A 15,412-nucleotide genomic window follows, 5' to 3' on the forward strand; every position below is an offset into this window, starting at 1 on the left:
GATCTGCAAACCGTATTAAATGAATCTTGAGAATCTTCCTTGGTTCTGACACCATAGTAAACTTTATCTTACTTCATTTATTTATGTGTGTGTGTGTGTGTGTGTGTGTGTATGTGTGTAGAAGAACTTGGGGTGTAGACCAGAGGTGCTAGGGGTGAGAGGACTCACCAGAGACAGAGTGGGGGGGCAGAAGAGGCAGATTGACTGAAATGCACTGCTGAGGGGAGCAGCGGAGATGAGACAGGAGAGGTCTGCTGCACTACATGTGGGTAAGCTCCCAGCTGGGGATGAAACTCAGGCCTTAGCAGTGACAGTGCTGAGACTTAACTCTTAGGACACCAGGGAGGTCCTACATAGAGTGTTCTTTACAGTGAAACTGGTAATATTTGTTTCACGAGAATAAAACTGGGGCAATGGGGATTCTGTTTGGGCAGGATACTTTTTTTTTTTAAAAGATTTATTTATTTATGCATACAAGAGCTCGGTACAGGCCAGAGGTGGGGGTGAGAGGATTCACCAGAGACAGAGTGGGAAACAGAACAGGCACATTGACCGAAGTACACTGCTGAGGGGAGCAGCGGGCAAGTCAGGAGAGGTCAGCTGTGCCATGTGGGTTGCTCCCTGGTGGGCCAGGGTATTGAATTCGTGTTGCAGTGGCTGTGGATAGCTTCACAGGTTGCGTCTTAACCCCTTGCACCACCAGGGAGGCCCCAGGACACTTACTTTTGCAGCATATATTTTTTGTGCAATTTTGGAGGAAAGTGACATTAATTTTAAGAAAATGTTAGCACATACAGTAACTCTTCTGTAAAATAAATGAATTGGATTAGAGTGCTTTCTGAGGTTCCTTCATATGAAAAGTCTAAGAATCTAAACTGTGTGTGCTAATAGGCCTTCCATCTCCAAATCACACAGAACAAACCAGTTCCTGTTACTGAGGAAATTGTGTTCTCACAAGTTGGGCATTGGCATGTATATGTCAAAGAGAACATGTGAAATACATTGTTATTTACAGAATATTTATCAAATTGTTCTAGATAGTTTTTTAAAAATAATTTAGGGCTTCCCTGGTGGCCTAGGGATTGAGTCTCAGCGCTATCACTACAATGGCATGAGCTGATCCCATATGGCGCAGCAGACCTCTCCTGTCTCACCTGCTGCTCCCCTCAGCAGTGGATTTCTGTAGATCTGCCTGTTCTGCTCCCTAGCCAGGGATAGAACTCAGGCTGCAGTGGCTGGCGATAGCTTGATAGCACTGAGACTTAACCTCTGTGCCACCAGGAGGGCCCCATATGTATTTTTAGATCTGTATGCAAAGTGTGACTTGCCCCCCAGTTTGGGCTTCGTCTTTGAATGGCACACTTGCATTTGGATAGATGTACTTTGTAGTATCTACTTCTGTTGCTTATAGTTCTTATTTTTATTAGTTCCTTGTTCTGAACTGTGTTCCTAATAGGTACAATTGTAGCTTGAAACATGGCCTAGGAATTTCTAAAAAGATATTCAAGAACAGCAAGAAATAGAGTGAGAGACCCCATGATAAATGGAGTGAAATGGATAAAAGTGAATAGTTTAAATATGATTAGATTTAAATAGTCAAAATATATTTAAAACTGGGTAGTCTGTTGACAAATATGTTAATCAGTTACTAGCACATATGTAGGAGAATAGTTATAATTCCATTATTCTTCTTCCAGCAAAGATGAAAGATTATTTAAACTGGAAAGAATAAAATTCTTGTCCAGATAACATTAATTGCTTAAGGAAAAAAAAGAGAAATAATGCAAATATCTAGATTTTTTTTCTCTTTAAGAATATTAAATTCCCTATCCTACATTTATAGCAATCATCTCTTTTGCTGCTTTAAATCCAATTATGATTATGAGTTTAATAGCTAAGGACCCAGGACACCTCCAGGTTGCCCAGCCCTAGGGGTACGTACCTCTTGCTGTTTGCTGGGAGGCATATCATAGAAACTGCCCGGTGAATAACAACCTCCCCTGGAGATGGGATACAAGGCTGTTGACTATTCATTACAAAGTTTTCTTTCCCCATGAAGTTGACCAATTTTGTGACAGTGTGTAGATAAAGTCAGCAAGTTTAAAGTCTTAAAGCTTTATTTATTTATTTATTTATTAAAGATTTATTTTTACTTATTTATGCAGGCAAGAGGTGCCAGGGGTGAGGTGGCATTGTATGAAGTTCTGATGGCCTGTCTCTTACTGAATTTTCATAATTTGTATTTTATTTATTTATTTATTTATTTTTAAAAAAGATTGATTTATTTATTTATACAAGAACTGGAGTACAGGCCAGATGCGCCGGAGGGTGAGAGGATTCACCAGAGACAGAGCAGGGAACAGAACAGGCAGACTGATGAAATACACTGCTGAGGGGAGCAGTGGGCGTGACAGGAGAGGTCTGCTGCACCATGTGGGTTGCTCCGAGGCTGGTGGGGATTGAACTGGCGCTGCAGAGGCTGCAGACAGCCTCACAGTGCTGTGCGCAACCACCTGTGCTGCCAGGGGAGGCCCGTAATTTGTATTTTACGCATTTGTTACTGATCCAAAGGAGGACTAAACAGCATACTGATGTCAGTTGTTGAGAAGACTAAATTGGGAGGTGTTATAAGCTTTGATAAATGGCCAGGATATGAACAGTACTATGGTTGAAAAAGACTAAAGTCAGAAATATGGAATAAAAAATAAAAATGCTTTCAGAAGGATATAAACAAATATCTGGCAAACATTCACTGCAAAGTGAAGGGAAGCTGGAGAAGTGGGGTTGCTAGTAGCACCCTAAGAGGAGGAAGGGCCAGGTGAAATATGCACACATTTACACTGAATGTTAGAACAAAGAGAGCGAGCAGGAACTGTATGAGGTGATACTATAGAACCAAGGGGAAGAGGTTTGGTCATTCATTCAAGTGTGGCTGAAATTACTCTAAGACAGCTGTATTCAATTTTGAGTGCCTAAATAAACAAGCAATATTGACAGTCTTGGAAGGAACCAAGAGATAAATAATGGAAATGATTAATGGAATGGAGGCATTGATTTATGAAGAAAGATTTATGGAGTTATTTTGGGTGGTTAAGTAAATGGCCAAAAGCACAACCTGATACAGCGCGGAAATGATGACAATACTTATCTTCATATTTAGGTGTATAAATGAAAAGAAAATACAGGGAAAAATGGAGTAGGATTAATTAATTATATTAATTAATTAAAAAGGGAAACAACATTGAATTTTAAACAGGTTCTATTGAACTAATGCTAAGACTATTGCCCATTTTGACGGAGAACTGCCTAATTACTATTCATCTTTTGAAGGTAAATGCTGAATCCGAATCCACTGTTAGTTATGACATTTATAGTCAGAAGGATCACTGAGGGCCTCCCTGGTGGCCGAGGGGTTAAGTCTGGCTCTATCACCACTACAGCTTGAGTTTGATCCCAGGCCAGATAGCGGACTCACATAGGGCACAGCAGATCTCTTCTGTCTCGCCCACTGCTCCCCTCAGCAGTGTATTTTAGTCAATCCACCTGTTCTGTTCTCCACTCTGTCTCTGCTGACTCCTCTTACCTTCACCCTCGAACCCCACACCTCTGGCCTACACCCCAGCTTTTCTATGCAAAAAACCCAAAAAAAAAACCCACTGAAAGGTGTAACACTGTTCTGGCAGTAATACGGATAGAACAAATGGGTCTTTTTTATTGTTGATTTTGCTGATTTTCTTCTTTGACCTATAAGTAAACAAGCTTGCTTTTAAGAGAATTCTAAAAAAGATGCCTCTGTCAGTTTAATAAGGGGAAATGGCAAGGCAAAAAACCTTTTAGTCCTCTTGTAAGCAAAACTAGTATCATTTTCTGTAGTCGCTTTTGACTGAAAGACCTCCTTCTGTACAGAAATCATGTGTAATTGGGGAAGAAACAAGTCAAATGCTTTATGTAGTTTAAAAGACATCTGCTTTCATTTTAGCAGGCAGGATTTTTATTAAACATTTATTGGGATTTTCTCTGTCATTGATAGAAAAGACAAACCTTTTTTTTTAAACTTCTCAGCCTTTTTTTTTTTAAGATTTTATTTATTTTTGCATAGAACTGGGGTGTAAGAGGTGTGTGGGACAGGGGTGAAATGATTCACCAAAGACAGAGTGGGGAGCAGTACAGGCAGATCTACTGAAATACACTGCTGAGGGGAGCAGCAGATGAGACAGGAGAGGACTGCTGCGCCCTATGTGGGTCAGCTCCTTTGCTGGGGATGGAAATCAGGCCATATGAAGGGTAGTGCTGAGGCTTAACCCTTAGGCCACCAGGAAGACACAAAAAGACAAATGTTTTTATAAACTAGGTGAGAAGTCAGTTTGACATGATGTTTCAAGATGAAAAGGCAAGATAATTCAATTTCATTCCCACTTTCTCTGGACCACATTGGAAGTAGATATTATTTGTTGAAAGAAAATAAGGCATTTTCCAAATAAAGCATAGAATCAAGAAAAACATAATAAGCACCTTGCCCCAGAGCCTCCCGTCTGGTATGAAATGAGGAAAACCAAGGCTCACTTCAAGGCCTGAGCATCTAAGTAGCACTTAGCATATTACTGGCAAATTTGTCAAATGAAACCAGGACCTTCAGAAGATCTAGTTATGTTGTCAGCTGTGCACTAGCATAAGCCCTTGAGTCTTTTTTTTTTTTTTAATGGAGGCATGTTATTTATTTATTTATTTGTTTGTTTGTTTTGTTTATACATGCACTGGGTACAGTCAGAAGCGCGGGAGGGTGAGAGAATTTACCAGAGCCAGAGCGGGGAGCAGAGCAGGCAGAAGGACCGAAGTACACTGCTGAGGGGAGCAGCGGGCGGCAGGAGAGGTCTGCGCACCATGTGGGACCCTCCTCTGGTGGCCGGGGAGCAGCCGGGGATCGAACCGGCGCGGCAGAGGCTGCGGGCAGCTTCGCAACCCAGCGCTCAACCGCTGCGCCACCTGGGAGGCCCAGCCCTTGAGTCTTGAGAAGAATGAAGTTACTAGTTAAAAACAAAGTATATTTAAATTATAAGATTAAAATGTTCCATGGTTTAGCTTATAGTCCAACTCCAGTTGACATGTCTGGAATGAAATCATCACAACTGACAGAGCTCATCATGGTATTGGATTACTGAAGTAGATAGTGATTGTCTAGCACATAGTTGGTGCTCAATAGATATTTGTTGAGTAAGTGAATGAATGAAAGGACTGGCTCAAGTAAGAAAAGGAGGTGGTTCAATAGTGAACCCTAAGAAGCACCATGTGTCAAATCTACATCTAATCAGTTCTCATTTCCATAAGAGCCATGAAATGTGACCATATTGTAGTCTCCTCCTCCACATTTCTCTTTTATTCTTTCAAGACATGTTGTTTTCAATATCAGTTTCATCAGGTATTTACAGAACCTCTCTCTACTCGATGCTGAGTACTAGGCTAGGTGCTGGAGACATAGGATGAATAAGACTATTTCTCTTCTGGGCTTCCCTGGTGGCCTAAGGTTTAAGTCTCAGCGCTGTCAACACTATGGCCTGAGTTTGATCCTTGACCAGGGAGCTGAGCCACATAGGGCACAGCAAACCTCTCCTGTCTTGCCGCTGCTCCCCTTAGCAGTGGATTTCAGTAGATCTGCCAGTTCTGCTCCCCACTCTGTCTCTGCTGAATCATCTTACCTGCTGTACCTCTGGTATACACCCCAGTTCTTCTATGCAAAATAAATTAAAAAAAATCTTACAATAAAGAAATAACTCTTAAAAAAAAAGACTATTTCTCTTCTCAAGAACTTTATAGTCTGGGTGGGAAGAAATAAGTAAACAAATTATAGTATATTAATTATATTATATAACTTGTCCTATTATATGAGGTATATATGTACATATTTTATATAATATGTATACATTATACATATGAAAATATTATATATTAATATTTATATTTATACATAAAAAACGATGTAAGCAATTATTATCATTCAGTGAGATGGGTGTCACTGTAGAAGAGTCCATCAGGAACCAAGGAATCCCAAAGGGAGCTTCTGGATATCCTGTGTATTATGGCAACATGGCCAAAGTACTGATCCTTCTTTTTCCTCCAAGAATTCTTTTTTTTTAAAAATTTTTTAATTAAATTTTTTTCTTACATCATTGTCGTCCACATAGTTCTCCCAGCACCTTATCACCCATGAACCATCACCATATTTCCTTGTGTTTTTCTCTCCCCTGTTTTACACCCCTGCCCCCACACTCCTATGCTGTATGCCTCAGTTCTATAGCCAGCTTGCTAGTTTTGACGTTTTGTTGATATTTTGCGTGGTTTCTCTATGTTCCACATATGAGCGAGACCATCTGGGATTTATCTTTTTCCTTCTGACTAATTTTGTCCAGTATCATCCCTTCCAGCTCCATCCATGTTGCTGCAAATGATTGAATGTCTTTTTGATCACTGAGTAATATCCCATTGCATAAATACATCACAATTTTTTGATCCATGTATAATTTTGGACATTTAGTTTGTTTCCATACCTTGGCTATTGTAAATAGTGCTGCAATGAACATAGGAGTGCAGGTTCCCTTTCGAATTAGTATTTTTGTGTGCTTTGGGTAGAGTCCTTGGAGTGAAATCACTGGTTCTAATGGTAGCTCCATGTTTAGTAGCCTGAGGAACCTCCACACAGCTTTCCATAGTGGATGGACCAGTTTGCATTCCCACCAGCAGTGTAGGTGGTTTCCTTTATCTCCATACCCTCACCAGCATTTGTTGTTTCTGTTTTTTTTTTTTTATGTGGAAGATTCTTACTACCTCCAAGAATTCTTTTGACCATCACCTTTACCTGAGTCTGTGGAACCATAAGCATTTGGAAGAGAGGGTGAGTGACCCCAGACCTCCTACCTTTCTGCCCTTACATTGTATAATACACAAGGACATCCATTTTTACAAGGAAGTTTGGCCTTAATATTCTTCCAATTACTTGACTATCAAGACAAAAAGTATTGCTTGAAATTCATTTGATTTCTCTATGCAATGTTAACTTGTTTGTGTAGGTCTATTTCCATTGCATCCTCAAGAAATTATTTTAAATGAAATCAATTTGTAGGATACTCAATTTCACGTGTCAAATAAAACTTGCTAAAAATTGTTCTCAGCAGGATCATAGCAAGTGAGATTGCTGGCTTGCAAATTTCATTTTAGTCTATTATTTTTATAAGCATATTTGTTGTCTGTAAGTAGCAAAGGTACACTGGAGAAAAGTATAATACAAGCAGTAGTCTGTGATATCTAAAAAGAAATCTACTTAGCAACATATTAAGTGTGCCTTATTCAGGCCACATAACACTAAGGTTTTTAATTTAATTTATGTTTCTGTTGACTGGATGTAAATAAATAAAAAGTCAGAAGTTTTTTGCATACCCCTCTCTCAGGGGATGGCAGCATAGAGATAACCTGCACTTTGATAATTTTATTTTACAATCAGTAACTTAGATGGCAGATTTAAGACAGGTTCTGTAGATTGCTGTTCGGCTTTTATTACAGAGGCCTGATGTGAACAGGATATACACCACAATATAATATTACTATCCATCTTGTAGTTCAGCCACGTTTCAGACGTTTCAGTGTATGACAGTAAATCACCTGTAGCTAGATACTAGATAATGTGTTGTGTAAATCCCCATTCCTGGGTCTATGCATGGGTTTAAATATAAACGTATTAGGGCCTCCCCGGTGGCGCAGCGGTTGAGCGCTGGGTTGCGAAGCTGCGCGCGGCCTCTGCGGCGCCGGTTCGATCCCCGGCTGCTCCCCGGCCACCAGAGGAGGGTCCCACATGGCGCACAGACCTCTCCTGCCGCCCGCTGCTCCCCTCAGCAGTGTACTTCGGTCCTTCTGCCTGCTCTGCTCCCCGCTCTGGCTCTGGTGAATTCTCTCACCCTCCCGCGCTTCTGACTATACCCAGTGCATGTATAAAACAAAACAAACAAAGAAACCAGCAACAAATAAATAAAGCATGCCTCTATAAAAAAAAAAAAAAAAAAAAAAAAAATAAATATAAACGTATTAGCTTGTTGAAGTACAGTTAGACTCTCATAAGCTCCATTATGTACCACAATTTTCAAAGTGGGAGTAGTAATACACAATACAAAAATGTTTCCTTCTTCCTCTTGAGATATGTCAATCAGAAGACACATAGTTAAATAGATTGGAAGCCTCCTGCCTGTCAAACTGGCCTAACAGGCAGCGCAATCAGCAGAAGGACAGTTGATGGAAATTCAAAGAACATCAGCGGCGTGTTGTGGAGGAAGGAGCGCAGGGGCTGTGTGTTCCTGGGAGGTGTGGACTAAGGCCTGACCCGGAGGTCTCAGCAGAGGACATGTCCAGCTGGGGGGTTTCAGGTGACGGTTTTCAAACATTTTGCTCATTAGGCACAATTTCTTATGATTCGCTTGGAGCTCGTGTTATTTGCAGCCATATCATCTCTCTAGGTAGGTTAATATATATCAAGTTAATAAACTAGTGCCTCATATCTAGTGATCAGCGATCATAGGTGGTAGTGATGAGCTTGATGGGAAAAACGGAGGCATTTTTTAACAGAGCCACAACTAGGGTACCACAGGTGGTACCCACAAGAACTTGAGATTTTGCATGCTAAGCACCTCTTTGTCCTGGCCTTGATTTTAAAAATTATCCTTTACTAATCACATATTAACAATAGCTCATAAATGGATAATTGTAAATTATGCAATTTACACCTATATACCCTGTTGCTAGCCATTGTGTGTTTAATTGTGGATACCCTTTAGAATTTATATTTGGAACATTAACAAGAGAGAAACTTTGTGACTATATTAGTATATACATCTAATAAGCAATTAAAATGTGCATATTATATAAAACATGTGTGTATATATACCCCCAAGTAATTCATGTGCATTTAGTAGACCTTATACTATTTATGCTCTGACATACAGTTTAGGATATGCAATTTTTTAAAAAGATTAATCTACTTATGCATACAAGAACTGGAGTACAGGTCAGAGGTTGGGGGGTGGGAGGTTCTGTGTGTGTCTGTGTATGCATGTGTGTGTGTGTGTGTGTGAGAGAGAGAGAGAGAGAGAGAGGAGAGAGAAAGAGAGAGAGAGAGAGAGAGAGAGAGAGAGAGAGAGAGAGCTTCACCAGAGACAAGAGTGGGGAGCAGAACAGGTGGATATACCTAGATACACTGCTGAGGGGATCACTGGGGTAGACTGGAGAGGTCTGCTGTGCCATGTGGGTCAGCTCTTGGGCTGAGGATTGAACTTATGCTGCAGTGGCTGCAGACAGCATCATAGTGCTGCAACTTAACCCCTTGTGCCACCAGGGAGGCCCAGGATATGCAATTTTTATAAATATAATCACTTGTTATCAAATTACATTCGTCATTTGCATGTATAAGAACTCATAAAAACAATTGTTTTGGGGCCTGGATGGTGGCCCAGGGGTTAAGTCTTAGCTCTATCACTGCTGTGGCCTGAGTTCAATCCCTGGTCAGAGAACTGACCTTTCCTGTGTCACCTGCTGCTCCCCTCAGCAGTGGATTTCAGTAGATCTGCCTGCTCTGTATCCCACTGTCTCTGGTGGGTCCTCTCACCTCTGCACCTTTGGCCTGCACCCCAGTTCTTGTGTGCATAAATAAATTAAAAAAAATTGTTCTATGCTCATCTAGAAACCCCTCTCCCTTCTAGGACACAGCAAATTCAGTGTCTGGCTTTTAAAGGATTGGTAGTATTTTACATCATCCCCTCTGCCTCATGGGCATTTCAAAATCTGCTTTGCCAGGGCCAGAGAGGCAGGCCGAGCAGGGACTTAGGGCTTCAGCGCCAACATAAGGGAAGTGACAGCTGTCACCAGGGCTTTCTTATTGCTCCCTCAAGACTGATATTGTTGAGACTCACAGATGAAAGCATGCAATTTGCTGTCACTGGTGCAAGTCTGGGAGGACTAGGGGGCAGCTGAGCCCAACCCTTGGGTCTGCCCACCCACTGTGCTGCTGGAGCTGCCTATGTTCACGCAATACTCCATTGGTAAATTTAGAACTTCATGTAGGTGTGCAGTTAAAAATGTGCCTGTGCCTTATTTTTAAGGCACCAAAGAAGACAATGGCAAGACTGAGAGTAGATGCATCTTCTCTGTGCCTTGGGTTTTTAAAATTATTTTAAGGTGATAATTGAATCCCTGGTGAAGTAGCATTCCCAGGGAGCTCTGACAATTGGAAATCCAGGAAACTTGGCAAGGCCACATTATTATTTGTTTTTTATTCTTAAAAAAAAACTGTATATTTTGTATGACTTCCTTCTCTATGCAAAAATTTGAACTTAACCAATAAGACCTTTGACACAGACAATAAGACCTTAACCACAGACATTTCTTCATCTAGGATGCAGATTTTGTTATTGTTATCTGCACTTTACTAATGGTGACATTAATGTTCAAAGAGGCTTTGTAACATGCCTGAGGCTGTACTTGGTCACAGAGTAACTTGTTCACATGATACTAGCAATCATGAGCACTCATTAGTCACGATATGCCAGGCACTCATAGGCACTTCACAGACATTTCTTCATCTAGGATGCAGATTTTGTTATTGTTATCTGCACTTTACTAATGGTGACATTAATGTTCAAAGAGGCTTTGTAACATGCCTGAGGCTTACTGCTAATAGGGGTGTGTCTGCTTTCAAACACAGACACCAAGGCCCAAGAGATTACTCACTCCAGCTTTAGACTAATTGGACAGTTTAAGAGAGCACACAGCAGGTGTGGGAGGAAGGTTGTGTGTTCTTGGCATGTCCCTATCTCTTGCTTTCTACATTTCCACATTTTTTAAATAACTCTAAGATAAAAAATAAGTGTTACAAAATGGGATGGGAAGCAGTAGGGACAGAAAGAACAAGAAATGAAGATTAAGTGTAGACAAGGCAAGTGGTAAAGGTAGTGGATAGAAAACAGAAATAAATTTTCCAATGGGCCTCCCTCGTGGCGCAAGGGGTTAAGCACAGCACTGTGAAGCTCTCTGAAGCTTCTGCAGCATGAGTTCAATCCCTGGTCAGGGAGCTGACCCACATGGCTCAGCAGACCTCTCCTGTCTTGCCCACTGCTCCCCTTAGCAGTGTATTTCTTTCAATCTGCCTGTTCTGTTCCCCACTCTATCTCTGGTGAATCCTCTTACTACCTGCACCCCAGTTTTTGTATACATAAATAAATAAAATCTTCAAAAATAATTTCCCAAGATGTAGATCTGAGCACCCAAACAATACAAAGTCACCCTGATAATTCTAGACAAATATGACTTATCACACCCAGAATATACAAATTTAAAGGCATGTTAGTAGTGGACAATTGTAACTTTCTGAGAGAGGGGAAGTTTAGGCAGATGTCCTAGAAGGTCCCCTTCAGGAAGTGATAGTCCAGAGAGAAATATTCAGAAGATAAAACAGGGAGGAATAGCATCCCAAGTTTACTTCTTTAAGCAAAGGCCTTGTATAACTAGTTAATAAGTATTTTAGCTTTGACGCAATGGGAGAAGGCTAACAGGAGGTCAATGACTAGTTGTGGAACGGGGATATAGACAGGGAGTGGAAAGCAGAGTCTGATGAAGAAAATAAGGCTGGAGAAACTAAAGGTGGTAAAACATGACCAAACTTTGCCCAAAGGCAGGTAGTTCCTTCTGCAGACATATCACAAAATTTCTACATTATGATCAAATGGAATTTATCCCAGGGATACAAGGATGGTTTAACATAAATAAATCAGTCAATGTACATCATACCAACAAAAGTAAAGATTAAGAAATCATGATATTATCAACATATGCAGAGAAAGTATTTGATAGTATTTGGCATTCACTTAATTTAAAAACTCTAAAACATAGAACTAGAAGGAAATTTTATCAGTATAATAAAGGCCATATATTACAAACCAATAATCAAAATAAGGATGATGAAAAAGCTTCCCCTTAAGATCAGAAAGAAGACAAGGAAGCAGTATGCCACCACTCATGTTTAACTGAGTATTAAAAGTTTTGGCCAGAGTGATCTGACAAAAAATAAATAGTTCAAGGAAATAAAAGGAATTCAAGTTAGAAAAGAAGTAAACTATTATTATTCATAGATAATATGGTATAATATAGAGAAAATCCTAAAGCCTCCACCTAAAGATTTATTTATTAGAAACGAGAGGTGAATACAGCAAAGTGAAAGCTACAAAATCAGCATGTAGAATTCCATAGCTTTTTATTATATACAAACCATGAACAAGAAACAAAAGAAATGCAAAAAATAATTCCATTTATAATTGCTTTAAAAAGAATATCTCAAGGTTAACCTAGCTAAGGACATAAAGAACCCATGTTGAGAGAACTGCTGAGACTCTCAACTGTATTCAAAGGAATTGAGCAAGACAGAGTAAAATTTATATGGATTCATAAAAGGGTTTAAATTGCAAAAACAACTCTGAGAAAAAAGGAGAGAAACAGAGGTATATTGCCACCTGACTTCACACTGTACCACAAAGCTATAATACTAAGAACAGCATGGTACTGGTATAAACATAGATACATGGATCAATGGACTGGCATTGAAAGTCCATAAATAAGGGGGGCGGAGCAACATGGCGGCGAGGAGACGCTGCTAGTAAGATCTCCCATTAAAAAAGTTAATAGGGGGGCCTCCCCGGTGGCGCAGCGGTTGAGCGCTGGGTTGCGAAGCTGCCCGCAGCCTCTGCTGCGCCAGTTCGATCCCCGGCTGCTCCCCGGCCACTGGAGGAGGGTCCCGCATGGCGCGCAGACCTCTCCTGCCGCCCGCTGCTCCCCTCAGCAGTGTACTTCGGTCCCTCTGCCTGCTCTGCTCCCCGCTCTGGCTCTGGTGAATTCTCTCACCCTCCCACGCTTCTGACTGTACCCAGTGCTTGTATAAATAAATAAATAAATCTTTAAAAAGAAAAAAAAAAAAAAGTTAATAGGGAGGAAAAGTGGCAGGTCCCAGTGAGAACTGGGACACGGAAGATAAACGGGTGACTCCAGCAAACTACCTGAAGAAGAAAGTTGCCATAAAAGAGGACTAGAGGGGAGGAAAGCGCAGAACCCTGCTCCCCTCCCCCGCCCACAGAGTCGGCACTCTCCAACCTGCAGAGAGGAGGAAAACAACACACTAAAACGACCAACAAGAACAAACTATGCAGCAAGCGGGACTGTGAGTGGAAAGGAACTATTGCAGCCACCACACCCCGTGAACAGGAGCTGTGGAGAACCCTGCAGGATTCACAGCAGCGGTGAGCAAGCGGCTCCCGATGCCATTAGAGAACAACAGACTCAAGACCCGCACACAGCCCCAGTCTGGCCGGTAAGCTTGCGTGGAAAAGCGGCGCGCTTGGCGCGCTTGAAAAGCAAACGCGGATCGGGATCGGGGCTGCCCAGGTCCCCACGCCTGCGACCTAGGCTTGTGGGGAGATGCGCGGAGGCCCTCACTGAGGTGAAAGTCCCTCACTGAGTAAGCAGGAACCAGGCGCCCAGGCACGGGAGCGGGTGCAAAAGGCGCCATTCCCACGCCACTGAACTGGGCTACAGCCCGCGTCCTGGACCTGAGGGCTTTGGAACTGAGACCCGGGGCATGAAGTTCGGGGCGTGGGTTCTCCACGACGGTGGGGCACAAGGCAGACACAGCACCCCAAAGCCGTTGAGGTTTACCCTACCATTCCTGCTCTGTTCCCTGTCCTACGGGGTGGGGGGGGCAAAAAACAGCCCCCCAAGGACAATAGGAGAGCTCTCTGGCGCCACCTAGCGACCAGAAAAAAAAGTCACTAACACCCCATAGAACAGGGAAATTTCTTAAGACTGCTTGAAAAGGGCAGAAGGCTCCCGGAGGAGACAGTGGCCAGCTGGGAAGTTAGCCCACGCCAGGCCCCTTCCGACCAGCAGTCTGAGCCCAGAGACGGAACAGGCACCCACGGCCGGGGCAGACCAGGCGCGCAGAAGAGTGTGACTGAGACCGGATGCTCAGGGACTGAGTCCCGCTTTGCCATTTTAGAACAGGGACATTTCTTCAGTAAAGACTTCCTGAAACCAGCAGAAAGCTCCCTCAGAAGCCAGAGATGGCTCCTGGAGGAGCCAGAGGGGAGCGGAGAAGTTCACCCAAGATGACGGCCAGTCCGAGCAACACAGTGTCCCAATGCATACGACAAATTAGAAAACAGACAGTAGGGAGTAGAAGAACCACACGCAACCTAACAACTCCTCAGGAAAAAAGCACACCACAAAAAGAAAACCACCCTCCAGATTACAACGACAGTAACTTGGAAGAACATCTGAGACTTCCAGAAAGAGAATTTAAAATTGCCATGATTAAAAAAATGACAGAACTCATAAAGGAAAACAATGATCAGAAGAAGGAAATTGAGTCCCTAAAGAGGGAAGCAAAAGAAATGCAGGAGATCAAAGAATTAATGGAGGAACTAAAGAACTCTGGGAAAAGCAATGAAAGCAGAATAGATGAAATGGAAGAATGAATAAGTATTCTTGAAGACACAGAAATAAAAAGAACCAAAACAGAAAAGGAAAGAGAAGTACGAAGGAAAAAGACTGAAGAAAGACTTCGGGAACTATCTGACTCCATGAGGAAAGGAAATATAAGAGTTATAGGAATTCCAGAAGGAGAGGAGAGAGATGTAGGAACAGAGAAAATATTCCAGGAAATAATTGAAGAGAACTTCCCAAACGCGAAGAAGGAGCTGAAAATTGATATACAAGAAGCAAGAAGAACACCAAACTTCCATGACGAAAGGAAAAATACAGCAAGACACGTAATAGTAAAGCTCCCAAGAATCCAAGACAAGGAAAAAATAATGAAGCTGACAAGAGGGAAGAAAGATAACATTCAAAGGAAAACCAATCAGGCTGACATCAGACTTCTCTGAAGAAACACTACGGGCAAGGAGAGAGTGGAGGGACATAGTCAACAGACTCCAAGAAAACAGATGCCAACCAAGAATACTCTATCCCGCAAAGCTCTCCTTCCTCTATGAAGAAAGTATAAGGACCTTCCCAGACAAACAGAAACTCTGGAATTTCATTAAGACTAAACCCCCACTCCAAAAAATACTACAAGGAATCCTAAAGCCAGAACCTTAGAGGGACAAATAACAACGAAAGAAGACCAAAAAAAAAAAAGTTATTAAAAGAATAAATAAATAAAATCAAAGGAAAGACAAACACAATGGCAAATACAGATGCTAACATATCAATATTAACTCTAAATGTAAATGGACTAAACTCTTCAATAAAAGGACACAGAGTTGCAGCCTGGATTAAGAAACAAAACCCAACCTTTTGCTGTCTCCAGGAAACACATTTAGCTACAAAAGATAAAAAT

General features: G+C 41.7%; 1 protein-coding gene across 1 annotated transcript in view; it reads left to right on the forward strand.

The window, feature by feature from the left end:
* The window catches only part of LOC119247570 (uncharacterized), a 169,089-nt gene that overhangs the window by 88,550 nt on the left and 65,127 nt on the right, over positions 1–15,412 (forward strand). Inside the window, exon 3 of the mRNA XM_054696763.1 lies at positions 6,809–6,886. Within this exon, the coding sequence (XP_054552738.1) occupies positions 6,809–6,886 (78 nt within the window). The remainder of the gene's footprint in view (positions 1–6,808; positions 6,887–15,412) is intronic.

Source organism: Talpa occidentalis, unplaced genomic scaffold, assembly GCF_014898055.3.
Source record: "Talpa occidentalis isolate TD23 unplaced genomic scaffold, MPIMG_talOcc4v2.1 talOcc4.16, whole genome shotgun sequence".
Classification (NCBI taxonomy): domain Eukaryota; kingdom Metazoa; phylum Chordata; class Mammalia; order Eulipotyphla; family Talpidae; genus Talpa; species Talpa occidentalis.